This window comes from Symphodus melops (assembly GCF_947650265.1).
Source record: "Symphodus melops genome assembly, chromosome: 4".
Taxonomy (NCBI): Eukaryota; Metazoa; Chordata; class Actinopteri; order Labriformes; family Labridae; genus Symphodus; species Symphodus melops.
In genome coordinates this window covers 24,459,153-24,474,778 of record NC_136694.1, presented here as the reverse complement: position 1 = coordinate 24,474,778, position 15,626 = coordinate 24,459,153, and the positions used below count along the sequence as shown (strand labels likewise).

At 40.6% G+C, this 15,626-nt stretch overlaps 1 protein-coding gene across 1 annotated transcript; it reads left to right on the top strand.

The window, feature by feature from the left end:
• The first annotated feature begins 922 nt into the window (after positions 1 to 922).
• Positions 923 to 15,300, top strand: itcha (itchy E3 ubiquitin protein ligase a). Its single transcript, XM_079342244.1, has 24 exons — positions 923 to 1,042; positions 2,176 to 2,245; positions 2,574 to 2,715; positions 4,679 to 4,803; positions 5,843 to 5,974; positions 6,546 to 6,594; positions 6,714 to 6,892; positions 7,027 to 7,267; positions 7,477 to 7,572; positions 7,797 to 7,971; positions 8,930 to 8,999; positions 9,091 to 9,175; positions 9,863 to 9,991; positions 10,331 to 10,403; positions 10,582 to 10,653; positions 10,821 to 10,909; positions 11,122 to 11,281; positions 11,645 to 11,778; positions 12,070 to 12,210; positions 12,428 to 12,548; positions 12,673 to 12,777; positions 13,070 to 13,166; positions 13,269 to 13,341; positions 14,771 to 15,300. Exons 2-24 carry the CDS (start codon positions 2,221 to 2,223, stop codon positions 14,868 to 14,870), a joined length of 2,613 nt encoding a protein of 870 aa, XP_079198370.1. The 5' UTR covers positions 923 to 1,042; positions 2,176 to 2,220; the 3' UTR covers positions 14,871 to 15,300.
• The last annotated feature ends 326 nt before the right edge of the window (positions 15,301 to 15,626 follow it).

The window sequence follows — 15,626 nt, the reverse complement described above, 5'->3', positions numbered from 1 at the left end:
TGAGAAGTTGGAGCGCGATCACTAGTGTGGTATGTTAGGTTGTTGGTTTTTTGTTTCTAAAAATAGGCTACTGCTTATTTTTCTCAGTTTTCTTTATTAAAATACCCAAAGCCATCAACTCCTGAATTGAGAATCTTTGGAGGATCATGTGAGAAATATACTGAGAATTGACCAGAAAATTATTATTGATAAATAGAGCGGAATGACCAGGTGAGCGCACACTGTTGACAAGATGTAGCATGACGCTTTTTGCATCACATGAAGAAAACTTCCAGGCAAAGAAAAACATATTTTTCTTGTCTCAGGGCAAAATGAGGGCTGGATTCATGACCATTCAACACTACTACCATGTTTCTAATGATACACAGCTTCATGCAAATGGGTGAAGTATCCCTTTAAGTTTTGCTGCTAAGAATTTTTTTTTTTTTTTAGTACTGCTATTTTTTTATTGCTATTTTTTATTTAATTGTCATTGTTTGTTTTTTTAATGCACTGCACGTTTGCACTGTGGGTTGAGGGGCTTGAAATTTCATCTGTGCTGTATGTTTAACATACAACATCAACATATTTGACAAATAAAGCATACCTACCTAGCCTAGCCCGAGCCGATCTGGTACCTACACCGGCAACCACCACAATGATTTCCAATAAACACGCCCACCACCAGAAATAATAAGATGACAAACAATAAACAAATCAGTAAACAAACCAACCAACTTACATTTATGGCCCCTACGATCTGTTTTGGTCATATTTGTCGACAGTCTCATTTTGTAAAATACACCGTGAGAGAATCGTGTTGTAAAACCCGGTATCGTGAGGTTGTATCGTGTCTTGAGTTGAGTGAACGTTACATCCCTACAAAGATTCAAGTGTCCCTTTATTTTACGCTTTTATTGTGAAAACTTCTTCCGGAAGAACCTGTTCTCCGTTGTGGCAGGCGGAACACGGGTCTGCGCTGATGGCTTCCTTCTGCCTGTCAACAACATAGGAATACCTGAAAGTGAAGTCTGTGTTGCCCTTTGTCGTCTGCCCCTGTCAGGTGAGGACGTGTAGTCATTTCCTGAACGACCTTCGTACAGATTAATCTTCCTGAGCGCTTTGAAGCAGCTCGACTGACCGGGCTGTGTTAGCATCACTAAACCATAGTTAATGCATGGTTAGCTAATCCCACGGTGTTACATTACGTTACGTAGGAGAATAAAGTTGCTCCTGGCAGTTAAACTTCTCACCTTGTTTTAGTAACTCCCATCAGCATTTACACACTAGTCAATATTACATCCTAGCATAGTGTCGTGTTGGAAACCCTTTCAATTGTGTAGGAAGTTGTCAACAGATGCTGGCTAACCCTGATGCTAACAGTACAGAAGCTGTGCAGCTAACTTTTGAGCCACACTTTAGCTACCTTCATGTTTTTAAGTTAACAGACAACACGTCGGCTCGTAGACAACGTTTTCTTACAGGTAAACAAACATTAGTGTGTTAAAAAAAATAGAAACGTATCTCCCCTTACCTTCATAACTGTCTTCCTGCCTCGACATAGATTATTGTCAAAGATTAGTAAAGTAGGTTTAGTGATACTTAATTTAGCAAAGTTAAGGATGAGATTTCCTCTTATGGAAGCTGCAGGGTGGTACTTTGAAATAGCTATGGTTAAATTATAGCTAAGACACTTGGGAACATTACGTTTCATGTAGTTCTCTGGGGCCCGAAATAATAATAATAATAATAATAATAATAATAATAAAAGATCTCAACCTACCTTCACTGTATGACATACACTTCGATGCAACTCAGTCGTGGATGTCAGTAGTTACATATGTATAACATGAATCAGGCAACACAGTGCACATTATGTTAATCTAATTTGATGCATACAAATATATCAATGTCATTGAGGAAATATGCCCTGAAATATCAAGCTTTCCTCAGGAGTCTAAATTACAAAGCTACATGTTAAAGTTGACATCACAATAATTATTATTTTAAAAGCTTTAGATACATGGAACTGTCATGCATACTGTAGATAGCCTCCTCCTCAATCATTACTTGTAATTATATGCAAAGCAGAGTTTTGTTTTCCAGTGACTGAAGCCACCTCACAGTCTAATCACTCCGTAAGTGGGTTAATTGAATAGAGTGTCCTGTGTTTACATCTGACGTCACTGGTTTCAGGTCCTTCAGTGCAGCCAAACAAGGCTGCAGTGTTATGGATGAACCATGAAGGCCCAGCTACAAGTCACTGGTAAGTTATTGTGGAACATTTTTATCAAATGTTTGAAACATTTGAATGTTCTATCAAATGTTTGATAAATGCATCAAGTGTATAAATGTTTGACTCTGAGTTTAGGGAACTACAGACTATGTGTCGTCACGTTTCTGGAGCAATATCCATACAGAAAGTGTTTGTCACAGCTGTGCTGCAGCTACAGGATGTGGTGTTTTACGTGTGAAGTTTCTGGTATTAGTTGTTGAAGCATCTTTACTACTATGTAATCTATGATACAATAAAATACTGAGAGTTGCACAACACAATCAGTTCACCATGTTTTTTTCTTCATTCTCTTCTTTAGTGCTTTCAGCCAAGCTGAAGGAGAACAAAAAGAACTGGTTTGGTCCCAGTCCTTACGTGGAGGTGGCCGTGGATGGCCAATCGAAGAGGACTGAAAAGTGCAACAACACTCACACTCCCAAATGGAAGCAGGCTGTTACAGTGTAAGTGTGACCGTTGTGTTTGTCAAAGAGGAGAAAGCACTCAAACCACAGAGCAAGTTTTGATTGATGGAGTTGTGGATGATTTAAATGTCATTAATTAAACTATGTTTAGTAAACGGTGTACGTTGTTTTTGGTGTTCACACATCTGTAACTCAGTCTGTTGTTGTTAGTGTAAGTCTGTTTGTGTAGATGTCTCAGAGTGTCTGCAGCATTAACTTACTCAACTGGGAATGTGTTGGTTCTGTCAACATGAGAACGATGATCATTTAAAGTATATCTCTGAAACAACATTAATCTTGTTGTTTCTTCTTTTTTCTTTGTGGATTTATGTTGTCCTTTTTTTGATGCATGTTCTTTTCTATGTTACTCTATGTTGTTTGCAATATGAGAGTAACTTCAAACTGGAGTTAAATGTCTTGTATGTGAAAACAAACTTGGGCCACTTCAGCTAATTCTAAGGGTGTATTTACACCAGAAAAGTCCTTTCGTCCGCTTTCTTTGGTTCGGACCAAATACAATGTTTCTTTTTTGGTTTGGTGCGGTTTGTTTTCACATTGCACTTTTCGCAAGAGGCCCAGAATTCATAAACAAAACCATGTGTACTAAGATCGTTCAGTCATTGGATAAAAAGGTTTAGGGTGGGGTAAAGCCGTAATCGCAAGTAAACAATCATTGAGAACTTGCATGCTGCACTCGCTGTCCTGGTATTAAACATTTTAGCAACAATTTCATCCATTTAGTACAGGTACGAAAATATTTAATAGTGTAAAAAATGTAGATCTATGTGTGGGCAATCAACCGGTGTTATGATGAATGTGGCCGAGGTTATAAATGAAGTATGTGGCGCAGGGGAGGATCAGACTGCCGTGGGGGAAAAGCGCCAGGAAAACTCTGCTGCAGCTACTGTTCTGTTCATAGTCCGTATGATTTAAATGTATTGGATAATAAAAGAAAAGAGCGATGAAGCACTAGTGAAAGTGTCAGAAAGATAGACTAAAGATTACCTTTAGAGTTTTAGTTCATTTCAAGCGAACCAAACAAGTTAGGTGTGAATACACCCTAAGTCTTGAATGAACAATTCCCTGTATATATAAATTACTAATGGGTAGAGCCAGTGGCCCACCACTGGGATACTTCATATAAAAGCTCTTTACCTTAAAACATGAGCACTGTGTCTTAAAATGTGAGACAGCATGGAATTAAAAACAAGTCTACTTTTACCGTCCTTAATTCTACACGTCTTGTCTTGAGCGTGTGAGAGGAAGAGCAGCAGTGATGATGTAACAAGGAGCGGTGTGAGTGAGCATCAAGCAGTGTTTCAGAGAAATGATTTACTTAATTTCCAAATAGTTTCAGTGCTACTGTGTGCTACATGGCAGTATATCTGCACAGCTGTGCTTTGGCCTCCTTATGATAAAGACTAACATCAGTATAACCAGCTCACTGTTTATTTTGAGTGCATCTACCTGCATGATGGAGGTAACACACTAGAGACTCAATGTTAGACTGAACCACACCAAGGTAACTAAGAAAGCACAGACGGATGGCACAGCCTGTGCAAATACAGACACCGCCACACACACACACACACACACACACACACACACACACACACACACACACACACACACACACACACTCGTGGATCAAGAGGGATTATTTTTAGTATTAATGTGTTCAAGAAAAAGACATTCACACTTTGTCTGCCTTTTTAAAGTAACTTGAAATGCTCTTGATTAACACACTGTTGAAAACCTAACTATGTACAGATGTAAAGAGAAAGGTTAAGACGTCAACGCCTTGCAAAGTAGATCTTCCCCCAACTGAAACTTTCAAAAGCACCAAAACAATCTTATTTTCTCGCTGCAGCTTTGTCGACTTCAGATCATTCCCGTTGAAGTGATGATTACACTTCATCGTTTTCCTTGATCTTTACTTATTTTCTCATTTTCTAATCTGCAGGATTGTGACTCCTGTCAGCAAGCTGATCTTCCGTGTTTGGAGTCACCAAACCCTGAAAGCAGACATCTTGTTGGGAATGGCTACACTGGAGATCAGTGAGACTCTAAAGGCTAACAACTTGAAATGTGAGTTCATCCCACATTCTTTCAACGTCATGTATTTTTTTTTTTTTTTTTAAGATAACAGACAAACAAATTTAGTTCATCCCAAACTTGAGACTTACTTTTCCGTTGAACAGCATTAAAAACTATGAACTTCAGGGCTAATCTAATCTTTGGACTAGCACGACCTGGACGATGAAAAACCTTCACAGAGATTGACACACACAGGTTATTTGTCATTGAACTCTGAAGTTCATATTTTCAGGCTCTACGAGTTGATTCTCACAAACTCATAAAAGTTATTCAAAAAACAGCGTTTTTTATTTACAACAAACATAACAAGGTTAATCCCTTGTGATCTTCCGCTCATATGCCTGTAGGTAGAATATGACACTTGGAGGTTGAACAGTCTGTAGACTGGACACACTTTCTTTTCAGGAGTACATATCTACCTGTGTTTGTTTTGAGAATGTTTTAATAAGCCTAAACATTATAAAGCACTCTACTAGTTTTGTTATTCCTTCATCTTGGACCCATGCCTCACCGAAGCGTATGACCTTCTGCTTGCTCCTAGTATGCCTTTTTTTTTTTTTTTTTTTCTTCAGCCTAATACAATGCCTCCCCTCATCCCCCGGTCAGCAACACTAAAGTACCATGTGACATGAAATGTTCTATGCAGCGGCTCTCTAAACTTTGCATGCCGCTCTTGAGACCATGGTGGTTGTTACACCTCATGTGACTGAGCTGATAGAGTGACTGACACAGCCATCACCAGGGCCCCCACTCCTACGAGCTGGGCTAAAAACTGCACCCAACAAACTTGAGCTGGAGGTTGTTTTGAATGACTAGAAAGGGGGCGGGTCTTAAAGGAAAAATGTTGTTTCATTTAATATCCTTTAAAAATATAAGTAAGGGTAAATCGTACTTCTCCAGGGCAGATTTAGAATAATCTGTTTTTTAATTTGACGTTATGCTTATATGTGGCTGTTTTTTTTTTTTTGTGATTCTTGTTATTTGTTGTCATTCAATCTCGTTGAAATATGATCCTCTGTGTCCTCTTCAGTATCTGAGGTGGTGAAGACACTACAGCTGTGCTCTGACAGAGACCCCCAGGATATTGTAGGTGACCTGTCAGTCTGTCTCGACGGCATGCAGGTGGACCCGGATACCTTTGCGACAGCTGAGAGAGAACAGGGTAAGAAAGGAAACGGAGACAGGGTCCCACGATACGAGGTCAACCACAGCAGAGAGACGAAACAACGTACAGATGTACTGAAGCCAACTCTCAAAATGTTGGGCTTTGTGGTCAACTCTTCAGATAACAAACGGATACTCAGAGGCCTTCAGACTACTTTTGATCTGAGATTCAAAAACTGTACAAAAGAGTGTTTCAGTCAGACCTGATTAAAACACATGACCCCGTATCGCAGGTTCGATGCTGTAAGCCAGCCTTGACATGCATATTGTGGGCTGGTTTCGGCAGTGGTTGGCCTACAAGCAATTCAGGTTTTAAAGTAGTGAGTGGACACATTTTGAGACTATTTGAATGACTGATCAGTGCTGATGTGTATTGAAATGAATGTAAAAGTCAGCTGTTGTAAGGAATCATTTCTTTATTCTTTCACAAGAAGGCAACTGAAGCCTTTTCCTTTTTCAAATCTCAAGATTTTGTTTTAAAAATGTTGAATGGGTGTTTTGATGTTGCAGCAACATCCAATCTTGTTTTCAAAGTGGATTTCACTGTCCTCCTTTTCTCCCTCTCGTAGCTTCTGTTCCCAACGGGAATGCCAGACAGAACGGAGACACTGGCAACAGGTCGAGTAAACTTTTCTTTATTGACCTACATGTGCCTCTTTGTTGAACTCTTGTTATGGATTTGATAAGCCAACGTTTTTTTTGTGTTGATGAACTAAGGTAAATGTTTTTATCCCCAGGTCAAGCAGAGACACTTCCCCCTCTAGTGACTCGGAGGAGTGGGTGATTGTACCCAACGGTCCTGCTGTTAACGGGAAGGTTTCACCTTCCCGATCTCCAGGGGGCTCCAGCGCCCCGCGTCCTCCCAGACCAGCTCGACCTCCTCCGGCTACTCCTCGCAGACCTGCAGCCTCACCAAGTAGGAAAAGCACAAAAGTGACACCAAGGGCATTACAGTATGACGCTGTAACCACATACCTTACATTTGTTGGAGAAGTCTGCAGATTTTAAAGCTTCTCTAATCCCTGTCTTTTAAACCTCTCCTCTCCACAGCCTCTTCTAGCAGTTCCTCTCCAAGTGAGCTTAGTGAAGGTCAACCGTCTGATGGCTCTTCTCAGGCGTCGGCGAGTGGATGTTCAAATCAGCCGGATGACTCAGGTGCAGGAGGAGCAGCAGCGAGTGCAGGCTCTTCACAGACAGCAAGTGGTCCAAAACCTCCAGAAACCTCCACCACAGCAGCTCTGGCCACAACGCCCAGAATCACTCCCATGAGCAACGGCCCCTTACCACCAGGGTAAAAAGAGCCAGGCACTATACTTTATTTTGCATTTTATGTTTATTACGCATATTGGCCTGCAGCTTTATTTGAAATAGTGTTTAAAGTGTAGAAAAGGTTTCGGTTTCTTAAAGAATTTCCGCTGACAGGATCTACTTCATCTTAATCCTGTTTTTCTTGGCTTTTGCTTCGCTCACTCATTTTTTATCATCATATGGTTTCTTTAGGTGGGAGCAAAGAGTGGACCAAAACGGACGGGTCTACTATGTAGACCATATTGAGAAAAGGACAACCTGGGACAGGCCTGAGCCTCTTCCTACAGGGTACAGAATCCTTTCATCGTCGACATTATTTCAGTCACCAAGCTTTGCTCTGAAAGAAAATTCAAAGATAAATCCCTAAAAATATACTTCAGACCACTTTTAACAGGAGCTGCTCTCTTTTTAAAAAAATTTTTCATTCAGAATGTTTTGTCATCACATTTGAAGGCACTGATGTGTGTAAGGAAAAGAACTCACCAGTGAGCACTGCCTTCTCTTTTCTCTAGGTGGGAGCGAAGGGTGGACCCCATGGGAAGGGTGTACTACGTCGACCACATAACCAGGACTACGACATGGCAGCGCCCCACGCAGGAGTCTGTGCGTAACTACGAGGAGTGGCAACACCAGCGTAGCCAGCTGCAGGGAGCCATGCAGCAGTTCAACCAGAGATTCATATACGGGGTAAGAGCCGCGCCTGTTGCAGCTCTTACAATCACTGCACATTTAGTCCATCTATTGATTGTTTTTTATAGCTTAAAGTCCCTTCCCAACACAATTCTATTAATGATTTATTTCTTATTACAAAACTATTTGCTTTTGTACGTCCTCCCACTCCTCGTGTCGTGAGGGAGTCGGGATGTAGCCGCTGTCTGGTTATGGTTTTCTTACAGGCAGTAATCAGAAAGCCAAAGAAATAAACATTGAAGTGCTCAACCATACAGCCAACTTTCCCAAAAATATAAGTATGAAACTCAAATGGTATTTTCTTTGTAAATATGACTTCCAGAGTGTTGTGGATTTTTTACCTGAAACTTGTTGGACAGTCCTGAAATGTTTCCAGCATTTTGGATCCTCTCCTGTAAGATCAGATCATGTAAGATCTTTGTTTTGGAGTGATAAACAAACCTAACTAGACACTTCCATCCAAATTCTCTCCATGTATGTGAGTTAGGGAAATTGCCTTCTTGTTATTTTTTTTCTTTTTGTGTTGAATATATTTTTTTTCATGAAGCCTTTTTGATTCTGACTCGAAGGCTTTTATTTACAAGTGTAATTATAAATATCTGTAGAGGTGTGGTTGTTCAAGGGCATATTGTCTCTTCAAAGTCTGAAACGTGTCCCTCATCAGTCTCTGACCGGGTTTGACACTTTGCATTATTGACAAGGGGCGTCCTATCATCAGTTAGTTTGTGGAATGAATATTTATTTTAATTGTCCTAAATGAACTCAATGAAAATAGAATAAAGAATATCCATGTTGAGGATTCTCCTCCAGTATATGAACAGTTTTTCTAAACAGTTTATTTTCTTCTCTCAGACGTCTTTGAACAAGTGACATGACATATGCTTCAACAAGTTTAAAAAAAAAAAGCTGTGCTTAAAACTCCATCAATGTTTGTCCCTCTCTCTCTCTTCCTCAGCTCCAGGACCAGTTGGCGGCCACGGCAAATAAAGAGTTTGACCCGCTGGGACCTTTACCTCACGGCTGGGGTAAATATCACTGACGAGGAGGAGTTTCTTTTGATTTCAGTTTGAACGCATGAAATGAAATGAAATGACTCTCTTTGTTTCTCAATGTCAGAGAAGAGAACAGACACGAATGGCAGAGTGTATTTTGTTCACCATTCGACTCGGACAACACAGTGGGAAGACCCGAGGACGCAGGGGTGAGTTATCTCTATAAGAATAAAGGACTCTTACAGACTTGGCTGTGATTACATTTAAATGCCTGTAGGAGGCGCTCACGTGTAGGCATCCTGCTCAGCTCCAGGTTTACTAAAACCTTTCTGAAGGGAATCCGTTCTTTATTCTGGGGAATAGAGTGAGACAGGTTTATCCCTCCTGCTAACCTCAAACAGGCTTTAGGATTGTCTGGATTCCTATCTGCTCGTGAACTGTGATGAGTAACTTACAGTTTAATAATGAAAGGACACATCCATGCCAACAATAGAGAGGAAGTGAATTTAGAGGAAGTTTAATGTTACTCAAATCCAAATGAGTGACAGGTTAAACTCTGTGCTATGAATTCTAATGAACCTGCGTATGATGAGGAAGTGTAACTGGAACATCTGAAGAAACAGTCTGTTACTTTCACTAGTTAATCAAAGGAGTCTCTTCTTTATCCATACAATTCATCTGAGTGTGTGTTGTTATGATAACGAGACAAAAGACAACCATTTCTTTTGTCCATTTGTCCAATATATAAGATAATAACCTATATGTTCAGACATTAGATCATGGATTTAGATTCTCTTGTTTTGTCACAAAGTCTTTTATAAATGGTTTTCATTCTTTCATTTTATTTTGTTGATAACGCGTTTGATGTCTGTTCTTTTTGGATTTCCTTTCTTCAGGCTGTTAAATGATAAGCCCTTGCCTGAGGGTTGGGAGATGAGGTTCACTGTGGACGGTATTCCATATTTTGTAGACCACAACAGACGAACCACGACCTACATTGATCCTCGCACAGGGAAATCTTCACTGTGAGTTCTTGTTTAAATGTAACGTTACTCTCAAGCAGAGGACAACAACTTGAAGTCATCCAGCTTCTTTTTTTTTTTGTCTGAGAAGGAAAGTTTTGTCCCTGAATTCAAACCCTTTCGAAAGGATTTGTCAGTCCAGTTTTTAAATGCCTGACATTAAGAGACGAGAATCTTTTCTGAAGGATTCTTACTATTATTTATCGGACTGGAGATCGGGAGCAGGAGCATGAGTTTAACTAATGAGTGTGCACTCTGCAGAGTCATCAAGTCCACACATGAACTAAAAGCTTGTTGCATCAGTAGACATTGAGTATTTTCTTCTGTGTGTTTTCTCCACAGTGAGAACGGGCCTCAGATCACGTATGTCAGGGACTTCAAAGCCAAAGTGCAGTACTTCAGGTTCTGGTGTCAGGTGCGTGTGCTGCCAAAAACAGGTGTTAAAATGATTTGTCATCACGCTTGAAGAACAGACGCATCACCATATACAGTCTGTCATCATAAGCTGCCTTAATGTGGACACTCGTGTCTCAAGGGTTCCAGTTGATTCACAATATTCACACACTGCACATGTTTGTTTTTCTCCCTCGCAGCAACTGTCGATGCCTCAGCACATTAAGATCAACGTCTCAAGAAAAACCTTGTTTGAGGACTCATTCCAACAGGTTATAATTATTCTCAATGATAATAATATGAGTAATGTCATTGCCGTGTTAGTGTCTGGGGTGTGACACTTTCTTACTTAGTCTCAAATGTTAACAAAGATGTTTGTGACTAAAAATCATCATCATCAGTGAGACTGTCCTAATAATAATTATGTCTGCATTCAAAGATCATGAGCTTCCACCCTCAAGATCTGCGGCGGAGACTGTGGATAATATTCCCTGGGGAGGAAGGATTGGACTATGGAGGTGTGGCCAGGTAATTATAACTGATTTAATTTTGTACATTTGCATGTTATTGCAGACAGGTTTGAGGTGTGTTTAGTTCTTAATTGATTATTTATTTATTTTTTATTTTTTTGACGACACCTATGCATTAAAAAAAACAAAAAAACACGAAACCTGTATTTCGAGCTGATTGATTGATTGATTCATTATCCTTTTAATGTCTCTCTGTGATTCCATTTCCAGAGAATGGTTCTTCTTGCTCTCCCACGAGGTGCTGAACCCCATGTACTGCTTGTTTGAGTACGCTGGCAAGGACAACTATTGTCTACAGATCAACCCGGCCTCCTACATCAACCCTGATCACCTCAAGTACTTCAAGTTCATAGGACGCTTCATTGCCATGGTACCTGCATTGTTTGTCACCGCTATTACTTCATGTGGCGTCAGTTATTTGGAATAAAGGTGGCGGCGTCACTTCTTTTGCCAACAGGATGAATCACACGTGTTTCAGATTGCACACAGTTTGTTATGTGGAACTATCACCTGCAGTCGTCTATACACTCTAACACTCAGGATCAGGTTAAAAAAAAGAAAAAAAAAGAATTTAAAATCCTTATTTCACGTAAAGGTTCACAGAAAATCTTTTATTCACTAGACTTTGTGAATCATCTTCTGATAGTGTTACGTGTTTTCTGTTCAGCTGATAGAGGGCTGTGGTTTTAACACATTTGTTCACCTGGCTCCGTCTTTTTCTTTGTCCTGCTAGGCTTTGTTTCACGGCAAATTCATCGACACTGGATTCTCCCTCCCCTTCTACAAACGCATCCTGAACAAACCTCTGGCTCTCAAAGACCTCGAGTCCATCGATCCAGAGTTTTACAACTCGCTCATCTGGATCAAGTAGGTTTGGCGATACAAACTCGAATGTATGAAGTAGAATGTGGCGAGCTTCAGGACAGGGCCGCTCGTGATTGGTTGGAAAGCGTTGAAAGTATTTATTGTATTTCAGTCCTTGTCCAAATGTTCTGTCGCTGCCATACAAGCAGTTTTGACAAAAGTTGAAAGAAATGTAAAAGACATGAGTGAATCTTTGAAGAGATAATCACTTCTTCTTTTTTTTTAAAATCTAATCACCAACCTGTTCGGTACAAAACAAACCGATGCTCATAATGACTTTCTGGCGTTCTGCAGGGATAATAACATCGAAGAGTGTGGTCTGGAGATGTTCTTCTCAGTTGACAAGGAGATCCTCGGGGAGGTCACCACCCACGAGCTGAAACCAGACGGAGGGAACCTCCAAGTGACTGAAGAAAATAAAGAGGAATACATCCGGTACGGCTGAATCCTCTGCTGCTTCTCATCCAGCATCCGTCTCAAACATTCATGTTTAACACGAGACGGTGATAGTCTGGTCCAGAGCTTTTTACAGACCCTGACAACATAAAATGTGTTTTGGTCTTCAATGAGGAGAGGCCTTTAAAGGAGAGAAATACAGTTATTTACCTTTCAAAGTGATTCATTCTGTTTTTCTTCGCATCTTTGTCTGCAGGTTGGTGGCAGAGTGGAGGCTCTCCAGAGGCGTGGAGGAGCAGACTCAGGCATTCTTTGAAGGCTTCAATGAAGTTTTGCCCCAGCAGTACCTTCAGTACTTTGATGCTAAAGAGTTAGAGGTATCTAATCCATGAAACATAATCTGTACAAGATTTATGATTTACAGGAATGTTTTATGCCTGGAGACCATGCTGGGTTTTTTTTCCCAAGAGCTCTGAATACTGTGTCCTCTCTCGCCTGTAGGTGATGCTGTGTGGGATGCAGGAGATCGACCTGGTGGACTGGCAGAGAAACACCATCTACAGGCATTATGCCCGAAGTAGCAAACAGATCCTCTGGTTCTGGCAGGTGGGTGAAACACAGCTGCAAACTTCACACTGCCCTGTTAGTGATCCATCCATGATGTTAATCCTGCTCAATAGTTTGAGTTCAGTCTCATGACTACAGTTAGTATTGAAGTTTGTAAATAGTGTACTATTGGTGTACACCAATATTGGTGACCTCGTGCTGATGCTTCAGAGTGTAAAGAGAGACTCGTGAATATGAGAATACGTCACATTACTGAAACAATAACTTCTATCCTGAAGAATGACGTGTCATCGGTGTGCTGAGTCCTTCTAACAGGGTGTTGTGTTGACAGTTTGCGAAGGAGATGGACAACGAGAAGAGAATGAGACTGCTGCAGTTTGTCACAGGGACTTGTCGTCTTCCTGTCGGTGGCTTCGCTGACTTAATGGGTACGAGGAAAGAGACGCAACACTCGCGCTGTGATCCACGCGTGTAAAAATTAATCTTTGGGATTAATTTTTTTTTTTTCATTCTTCCATTGGTTCATACAGGAAGCAACGGCCCCCAAAAGTTCTGCATAGAGAAAGTGGGCAAAGAGAACTGGCTTCCACGAAGCCACACATGGTAAGACCAGTTTTTGTAACCCGGCCCTCATGGAAGTCTCAGGCCGCAGGTATTTGACTAGATGTCAGCTCCCAATTTAAGCAGGATTTAACTTTCATGACCAAACCCTCTTAGTCAGTTCTTAATTAACCAATCACCAGCCTTTCTCTATTGTGAGTCTTTATTTGGCGTTTGACGTTATGTAATACTGTGGGAGAAGACATGGTTATTGTTAAGTAATACAGATTACCAAATGTTTACACAGCAGATTCATTCATGCAGCAGCGTGTCAAAGAAGTGCAGCAGTCCGATACGGCTTCGACTGCGGCGACACACTTTTGTATGAAAAAGCGTTTTTTTATCAAAACAATCTCTGCCTTGATGATCATTTCTCAATCCTTTTAAGAGTATACTCCAAGCATGCACCACACACCTCGATAAAATGGATGACACAACCTTTTACATTCCCATTCAGTGACACAGAACATGCTCATTCTAGTCTATGCTGGAAGCACGTTGTGTAACCTGCAGGGGGGTCTGAGTTCCAGGGAACATGAGGAACAAAGCAGCGAAGGCTGAAGAAAAACAAACCCTTCTTTCTGTGAACAAATTGCAGGTGTTTGCTGCAGGTTACCACACGACTATAATATGTTGTGCTTCATAACATTTTGAAAAATGTCTCTTTAGTTAACTTTTATAATGCATGTGAGTGTGAGCATCAAGTTACACTGTATCTGTACGTGTACAGTTAAACATTTAAAGGAAGAATGTGCGACTTCTTGTAGATGTGGCTTTTGAGCACGAGCATTAAACCGAAACATTTTTCTGTTTGGCGACACCTCCGCAATTCTGAAGCCTCTGATCTCCTCCAGTGACACACCTCCAAAGCCCTCTCCACGCGTGTTCACACAAAGTTATCAGCATCATAATTAAGCTGCATTGTTGTGCTAGCATGCTAATGTTAGCATACTTAGTTTAGCTCATAGCTTCATCTTGTACATACTGTAAATTGACACAGAATGATTTTGATCTAAAGACACTTGCATGACATCCTAATAAGCAGTGAGTAGCCCAAGTTATTGTTCTTTTCTCTCGTCCTTGACTGTTTTTATACACGTGGCCGTCCTGTCCATGTAAACGTGATGTAAACACGGCTCCACTGACAATACAGCTGCTGACTCGTGCTCCTCACTCATTGCAGACAGTCCTGACTCAGAGAGACATTCAAAGAGGATATACTTGATTTCTGCTGTGTTCATGTTTAAAATGTCACACATTCTTCCTTCAAGTCAGAATTGTGTATATTACACTAATTAGGAACCGAAGCAAAGTGTTCTGTTTGTTCTCTTTCTTTCAAGGGATTCAACGTAAACACGTGCCACACTACACATTCAATCACATCTATGCTACTTTGCAAGGTCCCTTAGTTTCTTCTTTGTCGTCTTTTCAGCTTTAATCGTCTGGACCTCCCTCCTTACAAGAGCTACGAGCAGCTGAAGGAGAAGCTCATGTTCGCCATTGAGGAGACGGAAGGTTTTGGTCAGGAGTAACAGAACTCAAGCAGGAGGAGCGATATCCATTTCACACTAAAGCACCTTTCACCAGATTTTCCTCGCAGCCAGGAGCTGCTTTCAAACTGGTAGATGGACGTACACTGTCAAACACAGTTCCAACTTTTCCCGTGAATCCTCCTCATCCTGTTTCACTCCTCACATGTGTGATCAGTCCCCACCCTCATTACTCAACCCTGCTAAGCCCTCTATCAGGCTTTGGAGGCCAAAGGGGACGCCTTTCTCACCCTGTCGTGTCTGCACTCGCTGTACATTGCATAAGTGCAGTTTCTACACGTAAATCAGTGAATCTGTGCAGTAGTAACTTCATAGGAGCTGCCTTGTCGAATCTTTACACTAGAATTATTATTTCAGAAGAAAACACAGATTTGTGCATTTTTAAAAAAAATAAAAAGGTTCATTATTTTAAGCTACAGCTTGACACAAATATGTTGTTTGGGTGAGACTCAAGTTTAGTTTGTTTAAAAATACTTTTTTTCCCTTTTTTTCAAACGGATGACTGACTCGTGTAGCACATATATAGTTACTTTAATAACTTTGATAAATAAGATCATTCTAATTCAATATATTCTTATTTTGACAGGTTGATTTCTTAATTTTATAATGAGTTGACAATGTTGAACTTTGCACATAATGAAGCGAACGGTTAGACGGATGTGATTGTTCTTAAGAGAGGTTGTATTTTTTATGTGCAATAGTTTTGTAGAAAACTTTCTTCCCTACGATAGAGCCGAA

Excerpts from the sequence above, each read along its gene's own strand:
- itcha (XM_079342244.1), top strand. The coding sequence starts at position 2,221 with ATGAAGGCCCAGCTACAAGTCACTG. Across the intron at positions 7,972-8,929 it reads ACCAGAGATTCATATACGGG|CTCCAGGACCAGTTGGCGGC; the intron begins GTAAGAGCCGCG and ends TCTCTTCCTCAG. Across the intron at positions 11,282-11,644 it reads TAGGACGCTTCATTGCCATG|GCTTTGTTTCACGGCAAATT; the intron begins GTACCTGCATTG and ends TTGTCCTGCTAG.